A 21,235-nucleotide genomic window follows, 5' to 3' on the forward strand; every position below is an offset into this window, starting at 1 on the left:
GAATATACTAAACAAAAATACAGCTTCATTTTTGTAGTTGACCACTTTTAATAGAAACCAAGTCCCAGGGATATATTTCGCTTTTCCCAAAATGAGCCTAAAAATTGCAATTATGGTCAAAAATGGTTTCCTTTTTGGCTGCCTTTAAATCTAGCTCAAACGTTTTTTGAAAATTTTTGAATATATTAAACAAAACTAGGGCTTCATTTTCATAGTTGACTACTTTTTTTGAAAAATTAAGTCCTGAAGAGATATGTCACATTTTTCAAAATAAGCGAAAAATTGCAATTTTCACCGAGAATGAGGCATTTTTGGGTTGTCTGAAAATCTAACTCAAACCTTTCCAATTTGACTGAAAACTTCAGAATATACTAACCAAGACAAGGGCTATATTTTTGTAGTTGGCCACTTTTTTGAAAAATCATGTACTGAGGAGATACGCCACGTGGAAACGCTTACCCCCTCGCTGGTGGGCGTTGGTGAGCGCGCCTCCAGGTATGCCCTCTTTCAGAAAGCATATCTCCTCGGGACCTGATTTTCCAGAAAAGTTGTTAACTGCAAAAATGAAGCTCTAGTTTAGTTCAGTATACTCTGAAATTTATTGTAGGTCCTCAAAATTATTGATTCTTTTTCTACAGTTTATCTCACTAATACTTCAAAACTAACCCTTTTTCATTAGGATTTTAAGCGATTTTCAGCGTTCCCTGGATCGTGAAATGGCATCGGAGCGAGAATTCATAATTGAAGTGCGAGCGAACGATCGAGGTGTTCCATCACGAGAGGGCTTTGCAAATGTCACCATCAAAGTGACTGATATGAATGATAATGCGCCATTCTTTGAGAAGGTAAGCTGAATTTCTAAACGTTCTGAAAATTTGAGAAATATTGAGCCAAAAATCGCAAAAAAAAACGGATGACAATAAGCCGAGTTACAGCGCTTCGAAGTTTTACTGAGGCTTAGAAACTCTTGTAGTTTGTAGCTTCTTAGCCTCGGTAAAAACTTAAAATGCATGTAACTCGGCGAGTTTTCATCCGTTTTCAGTGATTTTTGGCTCAAAATTTAGCTAATTAAAAGAAGAATTCTCATTTTTAAGAATAAAAGAGTTTTCAGACACGCTACGAGGGCTCCGTCGAGGAAACTGCTCCGATTGGAGCAGCCGTAATGAGTTTCTCGGCGTTCGACGCTGACGAAGAAGCCAAAGACAACGTGTTCACATATCAATTGGCTGAGGAATCGGACTATTTTTATGTGACAACTGATAAGGATTCAAAGCAATCAGCGGTTGGGGTGTTGAGAGTTAAACAGGTTAGTTTTTGGATTTTTGAAAAATATTTTCAAAAAAATTTTATTTTTCGAAATTTCAATGTTTCAGAGGGGGTTATATTTTGATATGAAATTTAATAATTTATGCCATTTATTCTTATTTTTAAGCTGAAATTTGAATATTGAAAAAATTGGAATTTAAATTGTTTTCTAACTTTTTTCTTCTAAAAAAATGACAAAAATTGACATAAATTATAGAGATTTTATAGCAAAAACCAGGTGACACTATAAAGGCTTTAAAATAGGTTTTTGGGTTAAAAATGATTTTTTTAAAGATAATTTTTTGGGTTGGTAAGTTTTTTTAAAAAAATAAATATAATAAAAATACAGTTGCAATAAAAATGTTTTTTGAAAATTTCAAAAATTAGAAAAAATTAAATTTTTTTTTTTCAAAATTTTCAAAAAAACATTTTTTTTTGCATTTTTCTGCAGAATACAGTCATGAGCCATTAAAATAAATCCGCCTATTATACTGTATTTTTTTCTAGAATAATCTGTCTAGTTTTCCTTTTTTCAAGGCCTTCTAGAAGACAGCTGTCCTCTTTTTTTTCCTATTCTAATTGTTTCTCCTTCTTTTATTCTTCCAACGTCATCAATTTTCTTATTCTCTCTGCCTCTTTCCTCAAAACTACAGTAATAAATCATTAAGAAATGAAAAATGAGCAATGACGGGTCATCTGGAGACATTAGAATATGAATTCGAAAGAGGATAATTAACATATTCAATTTCCATTTTATGAAGTTTGTAGTTTGTAGTCTAAAAGTTTTGGAAATTCTAAAAAATTTTTAATTTTAAGGATTTTTTGGAATTTTTTATTTGTTGAAAAAAAAATATTTTTTCGAAAATTTCGAATTTTTTTGAAATTTTGCAATTTTTCGATTTTTTCGAATGTTTTAAAAATTCAAATTTTCTAAAAAACTGTTTTTTAGAATTTTTCCCTTTTTTTTGCCTTTTTTTCCAACTTTATAATTTTCCCATTTAAATTTTTTCTCATATTTTTTTCTCAAAAAGTAATTTTGGCCAATTTTCCACTTCAACAGAGCCTACCTTAAAAAAACTACCTAAAAAGTAGCCCATAATTTATATTGAATCCACTTGAGAAATCTTTTTCCCTCCTCAAATGAAATTAAAAAAAAAACTCTAATTATCCTTCTCTTTTTCGCCTTTTTCCCCCCAAAAGCTTCTTTTACTGAGGGTTAGCCATTTTTGTAGTTTATAGTCTTGTGTTCCATTTCTCAATTCAAAAGAAAAAGCAAAAAATTCCGCGAATTTCGAGCTAAAAATCATAAAAAACGAATGAAAATGAGCCGAGATAGCGCGATTTGTAGCTTTACTGAGGCTTAGGAATTTTTGTAGTTTGTAGCTTAAGCCTCAGTAAAACAGCTTCAAACAGCCGTATTAACGCTTTACTGAGGCTAACACATTCTCGTGGTTTATAGCTTCTTAGCCTCAGGAAAACAGCTCCAAACAGCAGTCGTAGAAACGATTTACTGAGACTTAGAGACTACAAACTACAAAATGTTCTAAGCCTCAGTAAAACTTCAAGTAGCTCTATTTTGGCTCATTTTCGCTCGTTTTTGGCTCAAAATGTGTCAATTTTTTTGCTTTTTTCTTGCAGTTCGTAGTCTCCTGAAAAACTTCAGTGAAAAATTTGCTCATTTTCATTCGTTTTTCAACGATTCGTGGCTCAAAAAATGTTTTTTTTTTCAAAGTTAAAGTTTGTATCTTTAGAACGTTTTCGCGCAGCGCCAGCTGCTCTCCTATTTCATCACAATCAGTGTGGGGGTTATAAATAAATCTCTTTTTTACAATCGGGGGAAAATAAAAAGAAATTTGTAAAAAATCAAAGAAGTGGTGAGTAGTGAGTGTGTGTGGAGGAACAACTGTCACGGAGAGACGACTCATCGGGATGGAGAGGAGTATGGAAACATTCATTGTTGGACCAACAAACACACTCTTTTCTTTTTGGGTTCTTTTTTTCCCTGGAAAATCCTGAAAATTCGGCGAAAAGTAGCCTGGAATCGCGAAAAATTCGTTTAAAATAATGTATTTTTAGTTTTCATATCTGAAAAGTTGTCTGAAAATCGTTTTCCCCCATGATTTCTTCTGAAAAAATGAAAAAAATTCGCTGAAAAAAATAATTTGTGTGTATTTTCTCGTCGCAGTGTTCCGAAGAAACACCATACCTGACGAGCAAACAAACTTTTTCATAGGCGCGCGAACCTTGATTTTTTGAATTTTTTCAGCGATTTTTAGAGCGATTTTCTCATGAGAAACCGATTTTTTAATTCTTTTTTTCACCACGATCATCATGAATCACTTCCCCGAAAAGTTTTAGTATGACATTCTCACTCGGTCGTCGTCGATTGACATACAGCTGATTTGATCTACGAAAGACCCCGCGCGTCCCGCCGAGATTTTTCGCGTTCGATTTGAATCGCATTTTCTTCGAGATTCGTCATCTCTATTCTTCTTCTTCAGAATTCAGAATTCTCCTCCGACGGTGTTCCACTCTTTTTTCCTCAAATTCTACAAAAGAATTTGATCTCCATTGACTCGTAAAGCCACTCTCACTCCTTTTATTGTCATTTTATCGTCTGGAAAGTTCTAGATCTTAGTTATTTTATAGTTGTTTTTTTTTCCTCGAAAACCGGAGACACTTCTACGCTGAATCTTGATAGATTTTCTAATGTAGTTTGTAGTTTTCAAGCTCCCTTGCTTCAAATTTCAACTCGAAAAATTGGAAAATCCCAAAAATTCCCAAAATTTTGAGCTTAAAATCGATAAAAACGGGCGAAAATGAGCTGATTTAAAGCGTTTTGAACTTTTTACTGAGGCTTAGAAATTTGCGTAGTTTGTAGGTTTTATCCTCAGTAAAGCGCTCCTATAGACTTTACTGAGGCTTAGACTACAAACTACAAAACCTTCTAAGCCTCAGTAAAATTTCAAAAGACTGTAAGTCGGCTAGTTTTCAGTCGTTTTTAGCGATTTTTGCTTCAAAAATTTGTCAATTTTTTGTAGTTTGTAGTTTCTAAGCCTCATTAAAAGTAGGATTTTTTGATTTACTCAATATTTGTACCTAAAAAAAGCCGGGATTTCTAAATGTTCAAAATATGCTGTTTTTTTCGGGAAGTTAATATTTTTTCAATATTTTCTTCAAACTTTTTTGACGAAAATTTTGTAATTTTGAGCATTTTTTCAAAAGGCTTGGTTATGTAAACTCGATTTTTTTCAATTTCGTAGATTCGAAAGTTCCTCTTTCAATTTGCTAAATTTTGAGCCAAAAATCAAGAAAAACGGAAGAAAACTAGCCGAGTTACAAGCATTTCAAACTTTACTGAGACTTAGACTACAAACTACAAAACCTTCTAAGCCTCAGTAAAATTTCAAAATGCTGTAAATCGACTAGTTTTCGGCCGTTTTTAGTGATTTTTGGCTTGAAATTTTTCAATTTTTGTAGTTTAAAGTTTCATTGTTCCCTGATTTCTGTGATTTTTTGATGATTTTCACTTTTCCGAAGCTTTTAAAAATATTATATACTTTTTACTAAAAACTTCATATACACTTTTTGGAAAACCGCCTGAAAAAAATCCCCAAATCCCAGAGATTTGCCGGCGGAATCTTCCGGAAACTTTGATGATTAATGGTTTTACACGCTTTTCTCGTCTCACCCGTCATAGTACAAATGCCCCACACCGCCGCCTTCTTTTGCAAGAAGGCAACAATTTTCGGCGGAGCTCTTCCTCCGCCGACGTCTTCTACTACTTCTTCTGAAGTCGTCCTCTTCTTCTCTTTTTGATGGGATTTTGACGAGCTCCCCAGAGGAACGTATACAAGGTTTTCCGTCCTATTCATATATCCCCACGACAAGTGTGTGTGAGTAAGCCACGAAGGACAAGAGAGACGAGTCCTCTCCTGTCACCCATAAAACTTTTTTTCTCTCTCTCTCCCGCCGGAAATGCCGTATTTTATTATTTTTGGGTCCTTTTTGTTTTTGGCCCAAAAATTTTGGGCGTACAAATTCACATCGCTAACTCGAAACCAAGTGGATACTGGATTTCTTGAGGCTCCGAAGGTTTTGTAGTTTGTAGTCCTTAAAATTCCCAACAATTCAAGCCAAAAAACGGTTGAAAACGACCCACGGCAAGCCGAGTTACGACGCGCTGAAGTTTTACTGAGGCTTAGAAACTACAAACTATAAAGATTTCTAAGCCTCAGTGAACATGAAAATAAGCCTGACTTTGCTTATTTTCTCCTTAGTTTTTTGTGGAAAACTTTACTCAGAGACTACAAACTACACCGATTTCTGAGACTCGGTAGAAATTCAACGCGCTTCAACTTTTCTTTTCGTCAACTTTTACCGAGGCTTAAGCATTGTTGTAGTTTGTAGTCTTATTTTTAATTTTTCAATAAATAAGAAAAAGCAAACAATTCCATGAATTTCGAGCTTGAAAACAAGGAAAAATGAGCCAAGTTAGAGCGATTTTCAGTTTTACTGAGGCTTACGAAATTTTTTAGTTTGTAGTGTAAGCCTCAGTAAAAAGATCGAAGCGCTCTTCAGTTTTACTGAGGCTTAGGAAGATTTTGTATTTTAGTCTCGTATTCCCTGAAAATTCTTTTTTTTTCCTATTGACTTTTTACTGAGGCTGAGAGACTACAAACTACAAAATTGTCTAAGCCTCAGTAAAAATGAAAATCACTTTAACTTGGCTCGTTTTCACTCGTTTTTAGCTCAAAATTAGTCTAATTTTTTGCTATTTGTGTAGTTTCTAGTCTCTAAGCCTCAGTAAAAATGAAAATCGCTCTAACTTGATTCGTTTTCAAACATTTTCAGTGGTTTTTTGCTTAATTTTCTAGATTTTTTTGCGCGAATTTTTCGAAAATTCGGCTTCCACACGAATCCTCCCTCCCTGTTCCAGTTCCAGCCTTATTTTCTACGTCGTTTGAAGCTTTAGAGACGAAGCGATTCATTCGAAATGCGTTCTCAATTCACAGCTGGACATATAGATATATAACTGGACAATTCGATGGCCTGTCCTCATACCCAAGACGCCGTTCTACTGTCTCCAACCGATTCCTTCGCCTTCTCTCGATAAGCCAGTTTCCATTCCAAAACTTGGAATAAGAGAGAAGGAGAGATTAGATGCGAACGATTATGACCCGGAGGAGGAGGTTCTGTTATTGGCAGCAGCCTATGGATTTCGCAGCGAAATTTATATGTTTCAAACGATAACTATACGAGAATCGCCCCCGCTGAAGAGGAGAAGGAGGAGATTAGCCATCATCATTTTATCACTTTTCCTTGTTTAATTCTCCCATTTTCGGATGATTTCTGGAGTCTTCTTACTACAGACGAGCTAGGTCAACTCTCAATGGAGCGAGGTTCCTGCGTTTTATTAGGTTGGCGGGAAAGTCTTTGTCACTTTTTCAATAGTTTATTTCTCAAAGAAAAAATAACCGAATAATTAATTATATTGTCCATCATTATCAACAACATGTCTCCAACGTTCCCTCAATTTATGGATTCCATTGCGGTAGAATCCAGCCGGGCGTGAGGCAAAGTATTGTTTGAGTGCCGCTTCGACCGCTCCACGGGAATTGAAGCTTCTTCCTTCGAAGGCACGTGTCATATCGCCAAATAACCAATAGTCGGAAGGAGCAAGATCAGGAGAATACGGGGGGTGAGGGAGAACATTCCATCCATATCCCATCAGCTCCTGCTTCACTTGTTTCGAAACATGTGGGCGAGCGTTATCATGTTGATAGTACACTTTCTTGTCTTTCAGGGCCGAACGGTCGACTGCTTTCTTGAGGTTTCGTAGTTGAGTAGTGTAGAGGTCTCCAGTTATTGTTTTGCCCTCGGGCAGAAGTTCCCAGTAGATGGGGCCGTCCACTCCCCACCACACAGAGAGCATAACTTTTTTCGGATGAAGGTCGGGTTTTGGGACATCCTGTGGGCTCTCTCCTTCTCCAACCCACTGGGATTTCCTGTGTGATTATCGTAGAAGACCCACTTCTCATCTCCGGTTATTAGCCGGTCCAGCCATCGATCGCCCGCGTGGAGAGTGAGAAGAGTAATCGAATCGTCGACTCGGCGGTCAAGGTTGGCTTGAGTCAGGTGATGAGGTATGAATCGACCAAAAAGTTTTCTCATTCCAAGAGACTTCAAACCTTCAAGGACTGTGCTATGGTGAACTCCGAATGTGACAGCTAGTTCACGGCTAGATTGAAATGGATCCGATTGCAATGCGTGCTTCAGCTTGTCCAAATCCAACTCACGGGGTCTCCCAGAGCGATCCTTTTCATCGAGCGAGAAGTCATCTTTTTCGAAACGATGGAACCAATTGCGAATAGTATTGTAGTGAGGGGCATGTGTGTTGTACACATTCTTCAAGAAAGTTTCCGAATCCTTCATCGTGGTGTGAGATAGGAAGAGGTAAATCAAAACATGTCTGATGTGAATAGCAGTGGGAACAAACATATCGTTTCAATTACAGATGAGGAGCAGGGAAGGAGATGGGGACTTGTTTATATGGAAGGTTCTTATCACCTTGTTATTCACTAGAGTCGATATCATACACAGCCTCCATATACGAGAACAGTGATTAAACAAACAGAGTGACAAAGACTTTCCCGCCAACCTAATACGTTAGAAATCCGCAAGACTTTCAAATTTTTGAAACAAAGTGGGTTTGGTTTCAAATCTTTCTAGATTTTTCTCTAGAAAATCCAAGTTTGTCGCAGGCAAGATGATCCGTTTTCCGCTCAAACGACCGCCCGTTTAGCTTTGTTGTAGCAAAATGCCCGGGGAAATTCGATACTCCCAAATACGGTGCACGAGGAATCCGCTTGTTTCTCTCGAAAGAATGTTTTTGACTCATGGCATTGCTAAGCCATTTTTCAATGAAAGCCTTGAGTAGCAGGGCAGTTGTCAGTGTAGCAACTGGTTTGCTGCCTGTAAATCAAAGCCTGTGGCGTAATCCACGTGGCAGTCGGAGCAGTCAGCCAGAGCTCAGACCTACACTGCAGGCCCTGGAGTCCGAGAAATATTCAATTTTCGTGAAGTTTCAAGTTGTTTTCTGGAATCTCAAGGATCAATAGGACTAGCTCAGTCCCTATTTCAAATCGGAACTTTGACAGGACCACAGCTTTAGAGTCCAAAGCACTTGGTGTCTCTCTTATCACCCAATTGTGATCTTTTTGAAAATGGGCGAATTGCAGCCGCCGAGAGGTCATTAGAACTGATTGATTTACGATGTGCTAGCACCCTCCCATCGGATGTGTGTGTCTTTTTCTCGCCGAGATGACCCCCCCGCACTTTTTATTGTCTTTTCTTTCTTCTTATTCACACCTCCAACAACTACTAAACCACACATACCAATGGCCAAGAGACTGGCGATATGTTTCTATAGGTTCATTGTGTATTTAGCCTAGATTTTCTAATTAAATTCTCAGATTCCAAGCCTCAAAAGTGTCAAAAATTGAAAAATGCCGAAAATTCCAAGAATTTTGAGCTAAAATTCGTTGAAAACGGTGGGAAATGAGCCGAGAAACCGCGTTTTGAAATTTTTTACTGAGGCTTAGGCTTTTGTGTAGTTTGTAGTCTCCGAGCCTCAGTAAAAATTTTGAATCACGATAACTCGGTTTATTCTCAACCGTTTTCAGTCGCTTTTAACTAGAAATGCGTCAAGTTTTCAGCTAGACTACAAACTACAAGATTTGCTCAGCCTCAGTATAATTTTAAAACGCTGTAAATCGGCTCATTTTCAATCGTTTTTAGCGATTTTTGGCTCAAAGTTTTCCAATTTTCTTGTAGTTTATAGTCACAAGAGACACTATCAGGGGAAATACTAGTCTCCGAAGTTTGGTCCGTTATTTAGAACCGCTTTTTGAGCTATTTGAAACGTGCAATGTCTTTTGGAACCTAATTTGACCAGTTAGGACGGTTTTTAGGGTATTTTAAGGTGCTGTAGGGTACTCCAAGGACCTTTAGACCCCTCAATTGACCCCTCTTGGCAACCGACTGTCTCGTAATACCCCCTTTTTTGTTCTCCATCTCCGAGACTCGGTATATGTAATTAAAAGGCGATGTCTAGGGTTTTTTTGTCTTCTTCTTCTTCTTCATTTCTTGTGGAAAGAATAAAGAAGGAATAAGCCCCACCGAACCGAACCGAATGAACGCCAACTGGTTTTTTTTCTTGATGTTGTCTTTAGATTGGCCTCTTGTTGATTTTTACTAAGTATTTCTATAGTAATGACACGAAGAGAGAGAGAGAGAGAGTAATACAAGTCGAAAGTTCTCGAATTTCCTTGGCTTCCGAAGCTGTGTACACCTTCTGAAGTCACTTTCGTTGAGAATTTTAGTTGGAAATTCCAAATTAGGTGCCGTTAGAGCGAATTAATTACATCCCCACTAAACAAGGTTGTTGCATTTTAATGAACTTCAATTTGGAGTGACCTAGTTTAGAAATGACTGTTAGAACCAAAGTTTAGGTCCTGAATTTGGCAAATAATTCGGATGGGACAACAATTTTGGAATCATTGGGATACACAGCATTCTAGGGGTACAAAATGCCTGAAAAAAACCTCGAATTTTGCGGGCCAGAAGGACCAAATGTCTGTCAGACCAGGAGAACCTTCTGATTTGAGTTTTACCTAAGCTTTGGTTTTGGTCCTAAAGTTAGTACTAAAAGGACCAATAGAATCGATTCTAGGATCTTCTAGGATCCAATTTTGATCATATCTCTTGTTTGTTATAATTGGTACAATTGGATGATTAGTATCTATCTAGTAATGGAATGTGTACTATGTATGCGCATATGTTGTTATTGGGTGAGAGAAAGATCTAATCTCACAATCAGAAAGTTGCTGATACTTTTTAGAGATAAAAAATTCGGTAATTTGATATTCTAGTCGCACAGGTAAAATGCGAACGGATCCGTTACGGACGATCAGCGTTCGCGCGCGGTTGAAATAGGAACCGTATACGGACCACACGCGACCCGTTTTCAGAAAACCACAGCACATTATTTCGTATTTCTCCATATTCTGTCCGTTTGCGAACTCCGTATCCGATCCGATTGCGAATGATAAACAAACGGATCCGTTCGCGAACTTAAACTTTTGTCTGATTCGCGAACGGATCCGTTTGCCCATCATTCGCAAGCGGATCGGATACGGAGTTCGCGAACGGACAGAAAACGGAGAAATACGAAATAATGTGCTGTGGTTTTCTGAAAACGGGTCGCGTGTGGTCCGTATACGGTTCCTATTTCAACCGCGCGCGAACGCTGATCGTCCGTAACGGATTGTTCGCGAATCACCTGTGTCGTACGCAAGGCGGGATTTTCAGAAATTTCGGTTATAAAGCTGCCTAGTGGGTTTTTTGAACCTGAATAAACTAAGAAACTCGATTATTGACACCAACTTTTGTCAAACTTTGCCTAGAGAACTGAAAATTGAACCAAAATGATCAGCAAAATGCGAGGAATCTTTTGCAATAGGAATCTTAATTTCAGCCAAATTTAACAGTCGTTGAAGTCAAGCTGAAACTAAAATTCCTGGTGAACACGATTTCTGACATTTTGCTGATTATTTTGGTCCATTTTTCAGCTCTCTAGGCCAATTTTGACATAAGTCATTGTCAAAAATTGCATTCCTCTATCTAGATTATGGAATTATTAACAGTACGACATTCGTCGGGGTTTATGTATGGTTAACATATTTTTTTTAAAGAATCTAGACGGAGAGGCTTGATTTTTGACGATCACTTTTGTCCCAAATGACCTAGAGCGTCGAAAATTAGGCCAAAATGATCAGCAACCTGCTAGGAGGAATCGTTTGCAATAGGAACCCTAGCTCCTAGTGCAAACAATTCCTCACATTTTGCTGATCATTTTGGTCCAATTTTCAGTTGTCTAGCCCAATTCTGACAAAAGTCATAGTCAAAAATCGAACTTCTTTGTCTACCGTAAACCCTGTAATAGAAGCCCACCCAAACCGTTAACTTTGAGCTCAATTATCTCGACTCCTTTAAAAGATATAAAAGTTTTGTCAACTGATAAAATGTTTGTCATAATATCAGAAACATTTTATCTATTGACAACTCTTTGATATCTTTCCCTGGAATCGAGATAATTGAGCTCGAAGTTGACAGTTTGAATGGGCTTCCATCAGAGGAGATACTATTATTATAGGAGAGTTGTCCCGTTGGAAACTACTAACTGAAATCATCGCAAAATCTTCCAGAATAATCTAGAAATCTTTTTCAGTAGCTAGGATAACTGTCACTTTTCGATTATCCTATGCCGTAAGCTTATAGCATCCTCTAGAATCCTATTCCCCCTGCTGAAGGAAAAGTACAATAATTCGTGGCAATTAGGTGTGTCTCTGTTTTCCCTGTTGACTGGGTTGCATGCCGTCCACACATCATTCATTCCATCCTCCTCCTCTTTACAAGTAGCCACTCCTCCTCTTCCTAGAAAAAAGAACTAGGCTACTGGTCATTTTCTCTCTCTCTCAGTTTGCTTTTGCCTCTTCCTGAGGCTGTCATGTCAACATTTGAGTCAAACGGTCAGCTCGGCCCTCCCGTTTTGTGTATTTATTCGGAGTTCACACTCTCAGAGATGGAATGGTTTCGTTTTTTGCTTTTTTCGTTAGCCTATGTTTTTTCAATGAAGAGCTGTTTTCTACTATTCCCCCCCTCTCTATGCTCTCCCTCCATTTTGAACCTCCTTGAAGGACTTGAAGAGCTACGCAATGGGGGACAATGAGCAGATTTTTTTTGGTGGTCACAATCTCTAGTACCATCTAGACCCTGTTCCTGCTCTCTTGATGACTGTATGTATGCTTCAAGCTGAATGACACCGACCCACGTCATTTTGGCATGAATAGCAGCCTTTTTTTTTGTTTTAAAAATGGTCCATCTAGCTTACTGTAGAATAGAATGCATTTGATTTTGGCTCGTTTGTATTTATGCATCTTAACTTTTGTCAGAATTGCCCTAGACAACTGAAAATTGAACCATAATGATTTGCAAAATGTGAGAAATCGGTTTGGAATTGAAATCCTAGATTAAACTTGGTTTTGAATTTTGGAAATTTATGATATTCTAGCTTAAACGATTGCTCAGATTGTGCTGATCATTTTGGTATCGATTTCAGACCGCTAGGACGATTTTGACGGAAGTTATGCGGCTTCAAACTTATGGTTTACTGAGGCCATTTTTATAGTTTGTAGTTTCTTAGCCTCAGTAAAAGTTTTTACACAAGTTTTTTTTTTGTTTTTTTTCAACCTTCGAATCTCAAATATTTCAAAATTACTGAAAATTCCATGAATTTTGAGCTAAAAATCATTGAAATGGGTTTGAAATTAGCCAAGTTACAGCGCTTTGAAGTTTTACTGAGGCTTAGCAAGTTTTGTAATTTGTAGCTTCTTAGCCTCAGTAAAAATTCAAAACGATGTAGCTCGGCTCATTTCGAAGCGTTTTCAACGATTTTTAGCTCAAAATTCGTGAAATTTTCAGTTATTTACAAAACTCATTATTATAAGCTGTTTTACTGAGGCTAAGATTACAAACTACAAAACTTCCTAAGCCTCAGTAAAATTTCAAAACGCTGTGAATCAAAAAAACAGAAAAATTCATAGAATTTTCGGAATTTACCTAGTTTTCAAAATCCCACTATTTCTGGTGTTCAATTTTTTTCTCTCAATTTCTTCAAATTTTTTCAAAAAGTCCCCCTTTTCCTTTTTCTGCCTATTTCGAAATTCCAAAGGTATTGGAGCCTAATAGTAATGCAAATACTATCTTATCAGTCAGTCACTCTGTCGGCAGAACACCCAAAAAGGAATGTTTTTGCTCTTTTTGTTATGTACAAGTATGTGTTTCTCACACCCCCATATACTTGTGCATCATCATCATTATTATCATCACAATAATATCGAAAAAATCGATAAGCGAGCACACCTATCACCTATCAGAGTGACTCATCACAGAGTCGTCCTTTTTCCGGCCGCGCCACAGATGTGATAAAATGGAAATGTTTGTTCAGTTTTTGCGTTCATTTCATGTTTCATGCATCGCTTTTCTTCGTTTTGAAACATTAGATTTACGAACGATTTATACATTTTTCTGTCTAGATCTTTTGATTCTTTGAAATTCTTTGAAGAATCATAGCAGCCCTAGACTAGACTAGCGTATACTAAACAATAGAACCCAACACGAACACCTGGTGTCAGCAAGAAAAAATGAGAGAAATCCGAGGGGAATCTCCTCCGGATGTTAAACATTTTTAATGCATTTTCTGTATAGCTGTTCTCTCAAAAGAAAAACGTACGTTTTTATGTTGCTTTTTCGAATGAAAAACGAAAAAATGGCATTTTAAATCTTAGATGTTTGAAGAAATACTGAAAATTCTATGAATTTTGAGCGAAAAATCGTTGAAAACGGTTTGAAATGAGCCAGGATACAGCGGTTTCAAGTTTTAGTAGTTTTTTAGTAGTAGTAGTTACTTAGCCTCAGTAAAAATTTCAAATCACTATAACTCGGGTATTTCTGAACCGTTTTCTCTGGTTTTTAACTGGAAGTCAGTCAAATTTTTCGCTTTTCATGTCCCAGACTACAAACTACAAAAATTCGTAAGCTTCAGTAAAAAAATTAAAATCTCCGTAATTCGGCAAGTTTTTCACCGTTTTTGATGGTTTTTTGCTGGAATTTTCTCAAATTTTCTGGACTTTAAACTACACATTGAGAATTCAAAATTGTGCAAAAACGATTTTTTAGAGAATTTAACAAATTTTTGCGAAATTGCAATCTAAAATTTTGTTTCTTCTGCCAGGTGTGTTGGTTTTGTGACTTTGATGGAGCTCTTTTTTCTCTTTTTACTGTACAAACAAATCCGAACGAATGTACAACGTCTTCTTCTTCTTCTTCCCCAACACCTGGTATGCTGCATATGCATACTTCTCCTTGTACCTTTCTTGTGACTCATCTACCTCCTCTCCCATTCTTATTTCCCTCCATCACCCCCTCCGACCATACTTGAAGAGTGATGGTATTCATCAGAGACAGAAGAAACTGGACTGTAATGATGAGTCAGCTCTTTTTCTCGCTTTTTTCCGCCGCTTTCGAAATGCTGTGTAACTCATGGCTCAAAAAATGTGACGAATTTTGAGCCGAAAATCACTGAAAACGGCTTGGAACTCGCCGAGTTACGGTGATTACAAGTTTTTACTGAGCCTTAGACACTACAGACTAGAAAGTTTTCTAAGCCTCAGGAAACGTGGAATCGCTCAAACTTGGCTAGTTTTCAGCCGTATTTCTATGGTTTTTGAGAAGCTATAGATTTTGAAAACAAAAATAGAATATCTAGTTTCCAACTAACGAAGCTATAGAGATCCTTTAAATTTTGAATTTTCTGAGGCTTACCAATTTTCTGTCGTTTGTCTGTCGTTTTAGTCCCCGAAATTTCCTTAATTTCTAGGCAAAAACGACCCGGATTGGTTGAAAACTAGCCGAGTTATGGCCATTTAAAGTTTTTTACTGAGGCTTAGACACTACAAACTACAACATTTTCTAAGCCTCATTAAAATTTTCAAAACACTGTAAATCGGCTAGTTTTTGAGCTACCCGAGTCGTTTTTGGCTAGAAATGTTGAGAATTGTCCCCTGAAATTCTATGGTCACCATATAAAGAGCTCTAGGTCCTAATGTTTCTATCCATCTTTTTTTCCCATTCCGTACTATTCACTTATTCACATATATTCCCTCTTTCGGCTCTTTTTACCACTCTCCAAGTTTGCCCGAGTTTCCCAAGGCCATAAAAATGAAATGAACCTTTTTTCTATCTCTCTTTTTCGCATCTCGGATTGAATGACCCATTTGAAAATGGCAGAGAGACGGAGAGACGCAGAGTGACTCATTTAGCACCCCAGATAAAAAATTGTTTAGGTGAACGTTTGTGAATTTCAAATTTCGCGCCTATTTTGAGGTCCATTTTGAGGTGCATTTTGAGCCACCACTGGGACCGCCCGTAGCACTGGAAGTGGGTCGCCTCGCCCCTTTTTTTTCATTTTTATTGAGTATATGAAGAGAAAGAGAGGAGCTGCTACTACTACTACTACTATTCGGAAGGAAGGGACCTTCCAATTTTCCATTTTATTTTCTTTTTATACGACGACTTGGTTAAACGGGAAAAGAAGGGCGCAGCTCTTGGGCGGACAAGATGAAGTAATGCACTTTTCTCACCTTTGTCAGAGACAACGGACCGCCCATATGTTTTGTAGAAGATTTTAACCTAGATTCTAGCCTGACACTTCGGAGAACTATTCTGTAGTTTGTAGTCGTTGAAATTTCCAGCATTTCCAGCCGAAAACGACCCGGATAGCTCAAAAACTAGCCGAGTTACGGCGATTTAAAGTTTTACTGAGGCTTAAAAGTTGTTATAGTTTGTAGTCGTTTAGCCTCAGGAAAACTTGAAATCGGTGTTATCCAATTTTCCTTGAAAATTACCCACTTAAGTGCACTTTTTAATTTTCTTCACCGCAAATGCTTCTTTTTTTTTTGGACTTATAATTTTGGCCCAAAATTTTTCTTAATTCAATAAATTTGTAGCCGCTGAAATTTGCAACATTTCTAGCCAAAAAACGACCCTGATAGCACGAAAACGAGCCGAGTTAGCGCGCTTTGAAGTTTTTACTGAGGCTTAGCAAGTTGTTATAGTTTGTAGTCGGTTAGCCTCAGTAAAACTTCTCAACGCGTTGTATCTCGGCTCATTTTTATCCGTTTTCATTCACTTTTGATCATTTTTTTTTGGATTTTTGTCTAAATTTCGAATTCTGAAATAAAAATTCTTCAATTTACCTTGAAAATCCCTAAAAGTCGGGGATTTTTCAAAAGCCTTTGATTTTTTCTAAGAAAATGTTGTTTTTGGGGATTTTTTTTTCAGAATTCCACTATATTTTTCCCCGATTTCTCTCATTTTATCCAGCTCTTCCAGCAATTCCAGTATGCCCATTTAAGTTTCAGAATCTTCTAGAATTGTCTCTTCACATTTTCGCTCGAGTAACTCTATCAAACAAAGTCTCCCTCCCTTTTGCTCCGCGCGCAATGTTTTTTTTTCCAAGAAAAAAGTGACCACAAGAGAGAAATGAATGAGTAGTCAGTGAGCAACAAGAAGACAAGACAAAAAATGCCTCCTCATCCTCGCCCATCCGCGTATCTCTCTTTTCGAGGTTCTTCCGTCGCCGCGCGGCTCTGCGCTTGCTCATCACAATCCACTCGACACTCCTCCTTTCGTCGTCCCACCCGCGTGTGTCCATCCCCCCGAAGTCCACTTGATAATAATAGTAGTAGTAACCAAAGTGTCTTCCTTAGCTATGCGGACAAAAAACAGAAAGAAATCACCGACAAAAGACTGATGGATGGGCACCTAGAAGTTCAAGTACCCCCTTTTAATTGGTCAATTTGAGGTGAAAATCGCTAAAAACGATCGAAAATAGCGTTAAAGCGTTTTTCGATATTTTCTGAGCTTAATTTTTGTGGCTTTGTTGTGCTGAAAAATCAAGCTTCCGAGCAAGTTCCACGTGGCATTTTGGCAGAATTTAGAAATTTTTGAAGATCTCTAGCAAGCCAAATTGTGACCGCGCTGTAATTTCCAGCATTTTTAGCCAAAACCGGATCTTATAGCTTCGAAACTAGCCGAGTTATTGCGATTCGAAGTTTTACTGAGGCTTAGAAAGTTTTTATAGTTTGTAGTCGATTAGCCTCAGTAAAACGTCAACGCGTTGTAACTCGGTTCATTTTCATCCGTTTTTTTTCTTTTTTCAGCTCTAAATTGGAATTTTTCTAACTTTTTGATTTCTAACTGAAAAATCCTGATATTTTTCCTTGAAAATCACTAAAATTCGGAGAGTTTTCAGAATCCTTCAATTGAAAGCTGTGTTTTTTCTCACTTCAAAAATATTGTAGTTTGTAGCCACTGAAATTTCCAGCGTTTCTAGCTGAATACGACTTTTCTAGCTGAAAAACTAGCCGAGTTACAGCGTTTTGAAGTTTTACTGAGGCTTAGGGGTTCTTGTACTTTGTAGTCCGTTAGCCTCAGTAAAACTTCAACGCGTTGTAACTCGGCTCATTTTCATCCGTTTGCATTCGTTTTTGGTCTTTTTTTTGTATTTTTTTCTAAATTTGGAATTCGGAAAGAAAAAACTTTAAAAAACCCTTTAAAAAATGGCAAATTTGCTCTACTGCAATTCTTGATCTACCCTAAACGCTTCGATGTAAATAGCTCCTCTTGACCCATTAGACTTGGCGGCTCTAGTTTTTTATCCTTTGTTTCCTTCTCCTCTCAATTTTTTGCCCTCTTCCTAGCCTTCTGACAACGACATCTCCTAACAAGATTCCTCTTTTTCCCTTTCTCTCTCATCCGACGTTTTTTTGCCTAGTACTTTTTACCCGGAGAAGCATTACAGATGTCTTTTGTCATCGTCGTTTGACTGCCTTCTCCTTTTTCTTTTGCCTTTTAAAACCTTGATAATGGAATGGAAGACGTCGTCAGCGTATTCGTTTTTCCACGTTTTAGAATTCAGAAGACGTCGGTGGTTTTATGCAAAACGTGGCGGAGAAAAGAGCAAAAGAGGAGAGTAAATGGGTGGTCCCTAAGAGTTTTGCGGGAGGGAAAGGGCGCGGGAATTTCCGCTTTTCGACTAATTTTCACTAGCGATTTTCACACGCACACCCCGAAACTCTGAAACTTCAGAATCCTCGCCTAGAATTCGCCATTTATTACTTCTTGACCTACTTTTAGTAATTTGGAATTATTTTGAAACCTTTTGAGATATGAATTTCGCAATGCATTCTGAGAGCTGTGAACTATTTTGTAGTTTGTAGCCGCTGAAATTTCTCATATTTATAACAAAAAACGATCCTGATAGCTCAAAAACTAACTGAGTTATAGAGCTTTGAAGTTTTACTGAGGCTTAGAAATTGTTATAGTTTGTAGTCGGTTAGCCTCAGTAAAACTTCAACGCGGCATGATTTCTAGCGTTTTTACTCGTTTTTGACTCTACATTTTTAGATTTTTTTTAAAATTTCGAATTCTGAATAGAAAATTCTAGATTTTTCCTTTAAAATCCCTGAAATTTGGGGGAATTTTAAAATATTTTAAAATCTGGAAATTATTATTTTTAACTTTAAAAATTTTGTAGTTTACAGTCACTGAAATTTCCAGCATTTCTAGCCGAAAACGACTCTATTAGCTTGAAAACTAGCCGAGTTATAGCGCTTTGAAGTTTTACTGAGGCTTAGCATTCTTTGTACTTTGTAGTCGCTAAGCCTCAGTAAAACTTTAACGCGTTGTAACTCGGCTCGTTTTCATCCGTTTTCATTGATTTTTGGCTAATTTTTTGGAATTGTTTTTCTAAAATTTGAATTCTGAGTGAGGAATTCTACAAATTTTCTTAAAAACTTAAGATTTTCGCATTTTTTTAAAAATTAGCTATTTCAAAACTTTTGCCTCTCCAACAAAAAAAACCACACCAACTGGTTTCCTGACACATCTTCTTCTCCTCCGAGCCAATCCATCTCAATAATGTCTGTCCGCCTCTCTTCAGAGTGTCGCGCGCGGACGGGCGAAAAAACGGCCTCCAAACCGATTAGCGGTGTCGTTACCCCCCCCCCCCCCCCCCAATCTCTGCGTCTCTTCTCTCTCACCCTCTGCTCTACCTGTGCATTTTCTCTGCGTCTCTCCTCCCTCTCTCCCCCATATACAGTCCGCCACACTATCGGTCATCTCGGGTCCCCCCATCCGCGCACACTCCTATTTCTTACCTTTGTTAGTGGGCGTGGCTTATAGCCTGCTGGACACTCTCTCGTTTGTCTGCGTCTCTTCAAATTCCACACTCTTTCGCTCTTGACCGAGCGCGCGCGCATCCCTCCCTACTCTGTTAGTTCTGTATCTCTTCTTCTTCTATTTCTCTTTTTCTTCTTTTTGGTGGAGGAGAAGAAGAAGAAGAAGACATACACGTTTATACTCTATCTCCCTCCTTAGAGTCTCTCTCTCTCTCTCTCTGCTACTTTTCATTCATCCCAACAAATCTCTTCTCTTTTTTTTTATATAAAACTCTTTTGCTACTTTTTAGCCATTTTTAAAAATACATTCTTGATCTACCTAAAAACCTTTAAAATTTGTCAAAAAAATTTGACCTACTTTTTCTGCACCATTTTTTTTTGTCCTTCAGCTCAATGAATCTATTTTTTGACCTCCTGAATTTCGTAGAATAAGAAATTTGACCTACTTTTTAGACGATTTTCTCATACATTTAGAATCTCATATATTCAAAACTAATGAAAATTTCATGAATTTTGAGCTAGAAATCGTTAAAAACGGTTCCAAACTAGCCGAGTTGGAGCGTTTTGAAATTTTTACTGAGGCTTATAAGTTTTTGTAGTTTGTAGCTTTTTAGCCTCAGTAAAAACTTCAAACTGCGATAACTCGGTTATTTTTGAACCGTTTTCGATCGTCTTTGAATGAAAATTCACATGTTCCGCTTTTTTAATTGAAACTACAAACTACAAGAGTTAGCCTCAGTAAAACTTATTTTTCCGCCGTTTTGAACGCATTTTGACTCAAAATTCGTGATTTTTTTTTCGTTTTTTGAGCTCAAAATTGTGTAGTTTGCAGGCCTATTTAATTTTTTTAGCTCTAAAAAATTTTCCTGCCGAAAAAAACGAAAAATTGCACTTTTTGAGTAATCTGGCGCCTTCGAAACCCCGTGCTAAAATCCCGTTAAACTCTCACTTTTTCGGGTTTTATGCAAAATTTCGCTATTCTCACATCAATTTTTTTGACACTGTTTGACCCATTTTCAAGTCAAAATTTCTCTGTTTTTTACTAGATTTTGGTTGTCTTCTGCAATTTTTCAGTCATTTAGGTGATTTCGATAGTTTCAAGCTTATTTTAATACATTTTTAGATTTGAAGCTTAAATTACTGATTTCTTATCCCTTGTTCATTGTAATAGGTTACAACATTTTAAGAACATTTTTTTCTCTATTTCTCTGGCTCCCTCTTGCTCTCTAATTCTCTCTTGAAAATTCTCTGTTTTTTCAGTAGAAAGTGCGTCTAACGCAAAAGTCGGCCTAGCCGCACTCAAAACAACATCAGAACAGCAACAACATCGCCAGGAAAAGAACCCAAAAAAAACCCAAAAAATCTCAAAGCCTAGTGTCACCTAACCCCCCTTCTAGGAAACATCCCGGAGAGTAGACATCGGGACACGCTGACAAACATAATTTCTAGCCACTCGACTACGAGGATCCGTCACAACGTGACGGCTTCTCGCTGCGGATTCGCGTCTCCGACGGACGACACGATGCTGAAGCGGCGTGCCACGTGGCACTCGTCGATCGCAACGACCACGCGCCACACATTCACGGAGCCACAGAGCACAGAATCAGAGAAGACGTGCCGAGAGGAACAGTCATCGGACAGTACACGACGAGCGACAAGGATGCCGGTGACGTGGCAAGGTAAAGGGGGGCTCTGGGTGACACTATTGGGGTTGGTGGCGCTGATGGGTTGTTTCATTGGTCATGCGGAGGCGTTTACGGACCTTTCGCTGCCATTCGGACTTGAACCATCGGTTGCCAAGTCGCGGTTCTCATCGCTTGTCGGTGGAGTCCGTGCCAGGGATATACATGTGTTTGTGATGAAAAATATCAGTGAGGATACGCCGGTCGGAACGGTTCTTGAGACTTTTAAGGCTCACGATCCGAGTAATCCAATGTACAACTTCTCGTAAGTCTTTTTTTTTGGGTGAGACGGGTGGGATTATAAATTTTACCGAAAATAGAATAAATTTCCAACATATCTATCCAAAAACGAGTTTTCTAGCTGGAAAACTAGCCGAGATACAG

General features: G+C 37.9%; 1 protein-coding gene across 1 annotated transcript in view; it reads left to right on the plus strand.

Annotated features, from left to right (window-relative positions):
* Positions 1-21,235, plus strand: part of Cbr-hmr-1 — a gene marked incomplete at both ends in the record, with an annotated part of 57,912 nt that overhangs the window by 22,235 nt on the left and 14,442 nt on the right. Inside the window, 5 exons of the mRNA XM_045241511.1 lie at positions 699-845; positions 1,112-1,306; positions 6,533-6,629; positions 20,463-20,487; positions 20,619-21,116. Of these exons, the coding sequence (XP_045093620.1) occupies positions 699-845; positions 1,112-1,306; positions 6,533-6,629; positions 20,463-20,487; positions 20,619-21,116 (962 nt within the window). The remainder of the gene's footprint in view (positions 1-698; positions 846-1,111; positions 1,307-6,532; positions 6,630-20,462; positions 20,488-20,618; positions 21,117-21,235) is intronic.

The sequence above is a fragment of the Caenorhabditis briggsae genome (assembly GCF_000004555.2).
Source record: "Caenorhabditis briggsae complete genome, chrI, whole genome shotgun sequence".
NCBI lineage: Eukaryota > Metazoa > Nematoda > Chromadorea > Rhabditida > Rhabditidae > Caenorhabditis > Caenorhabditis briggsae.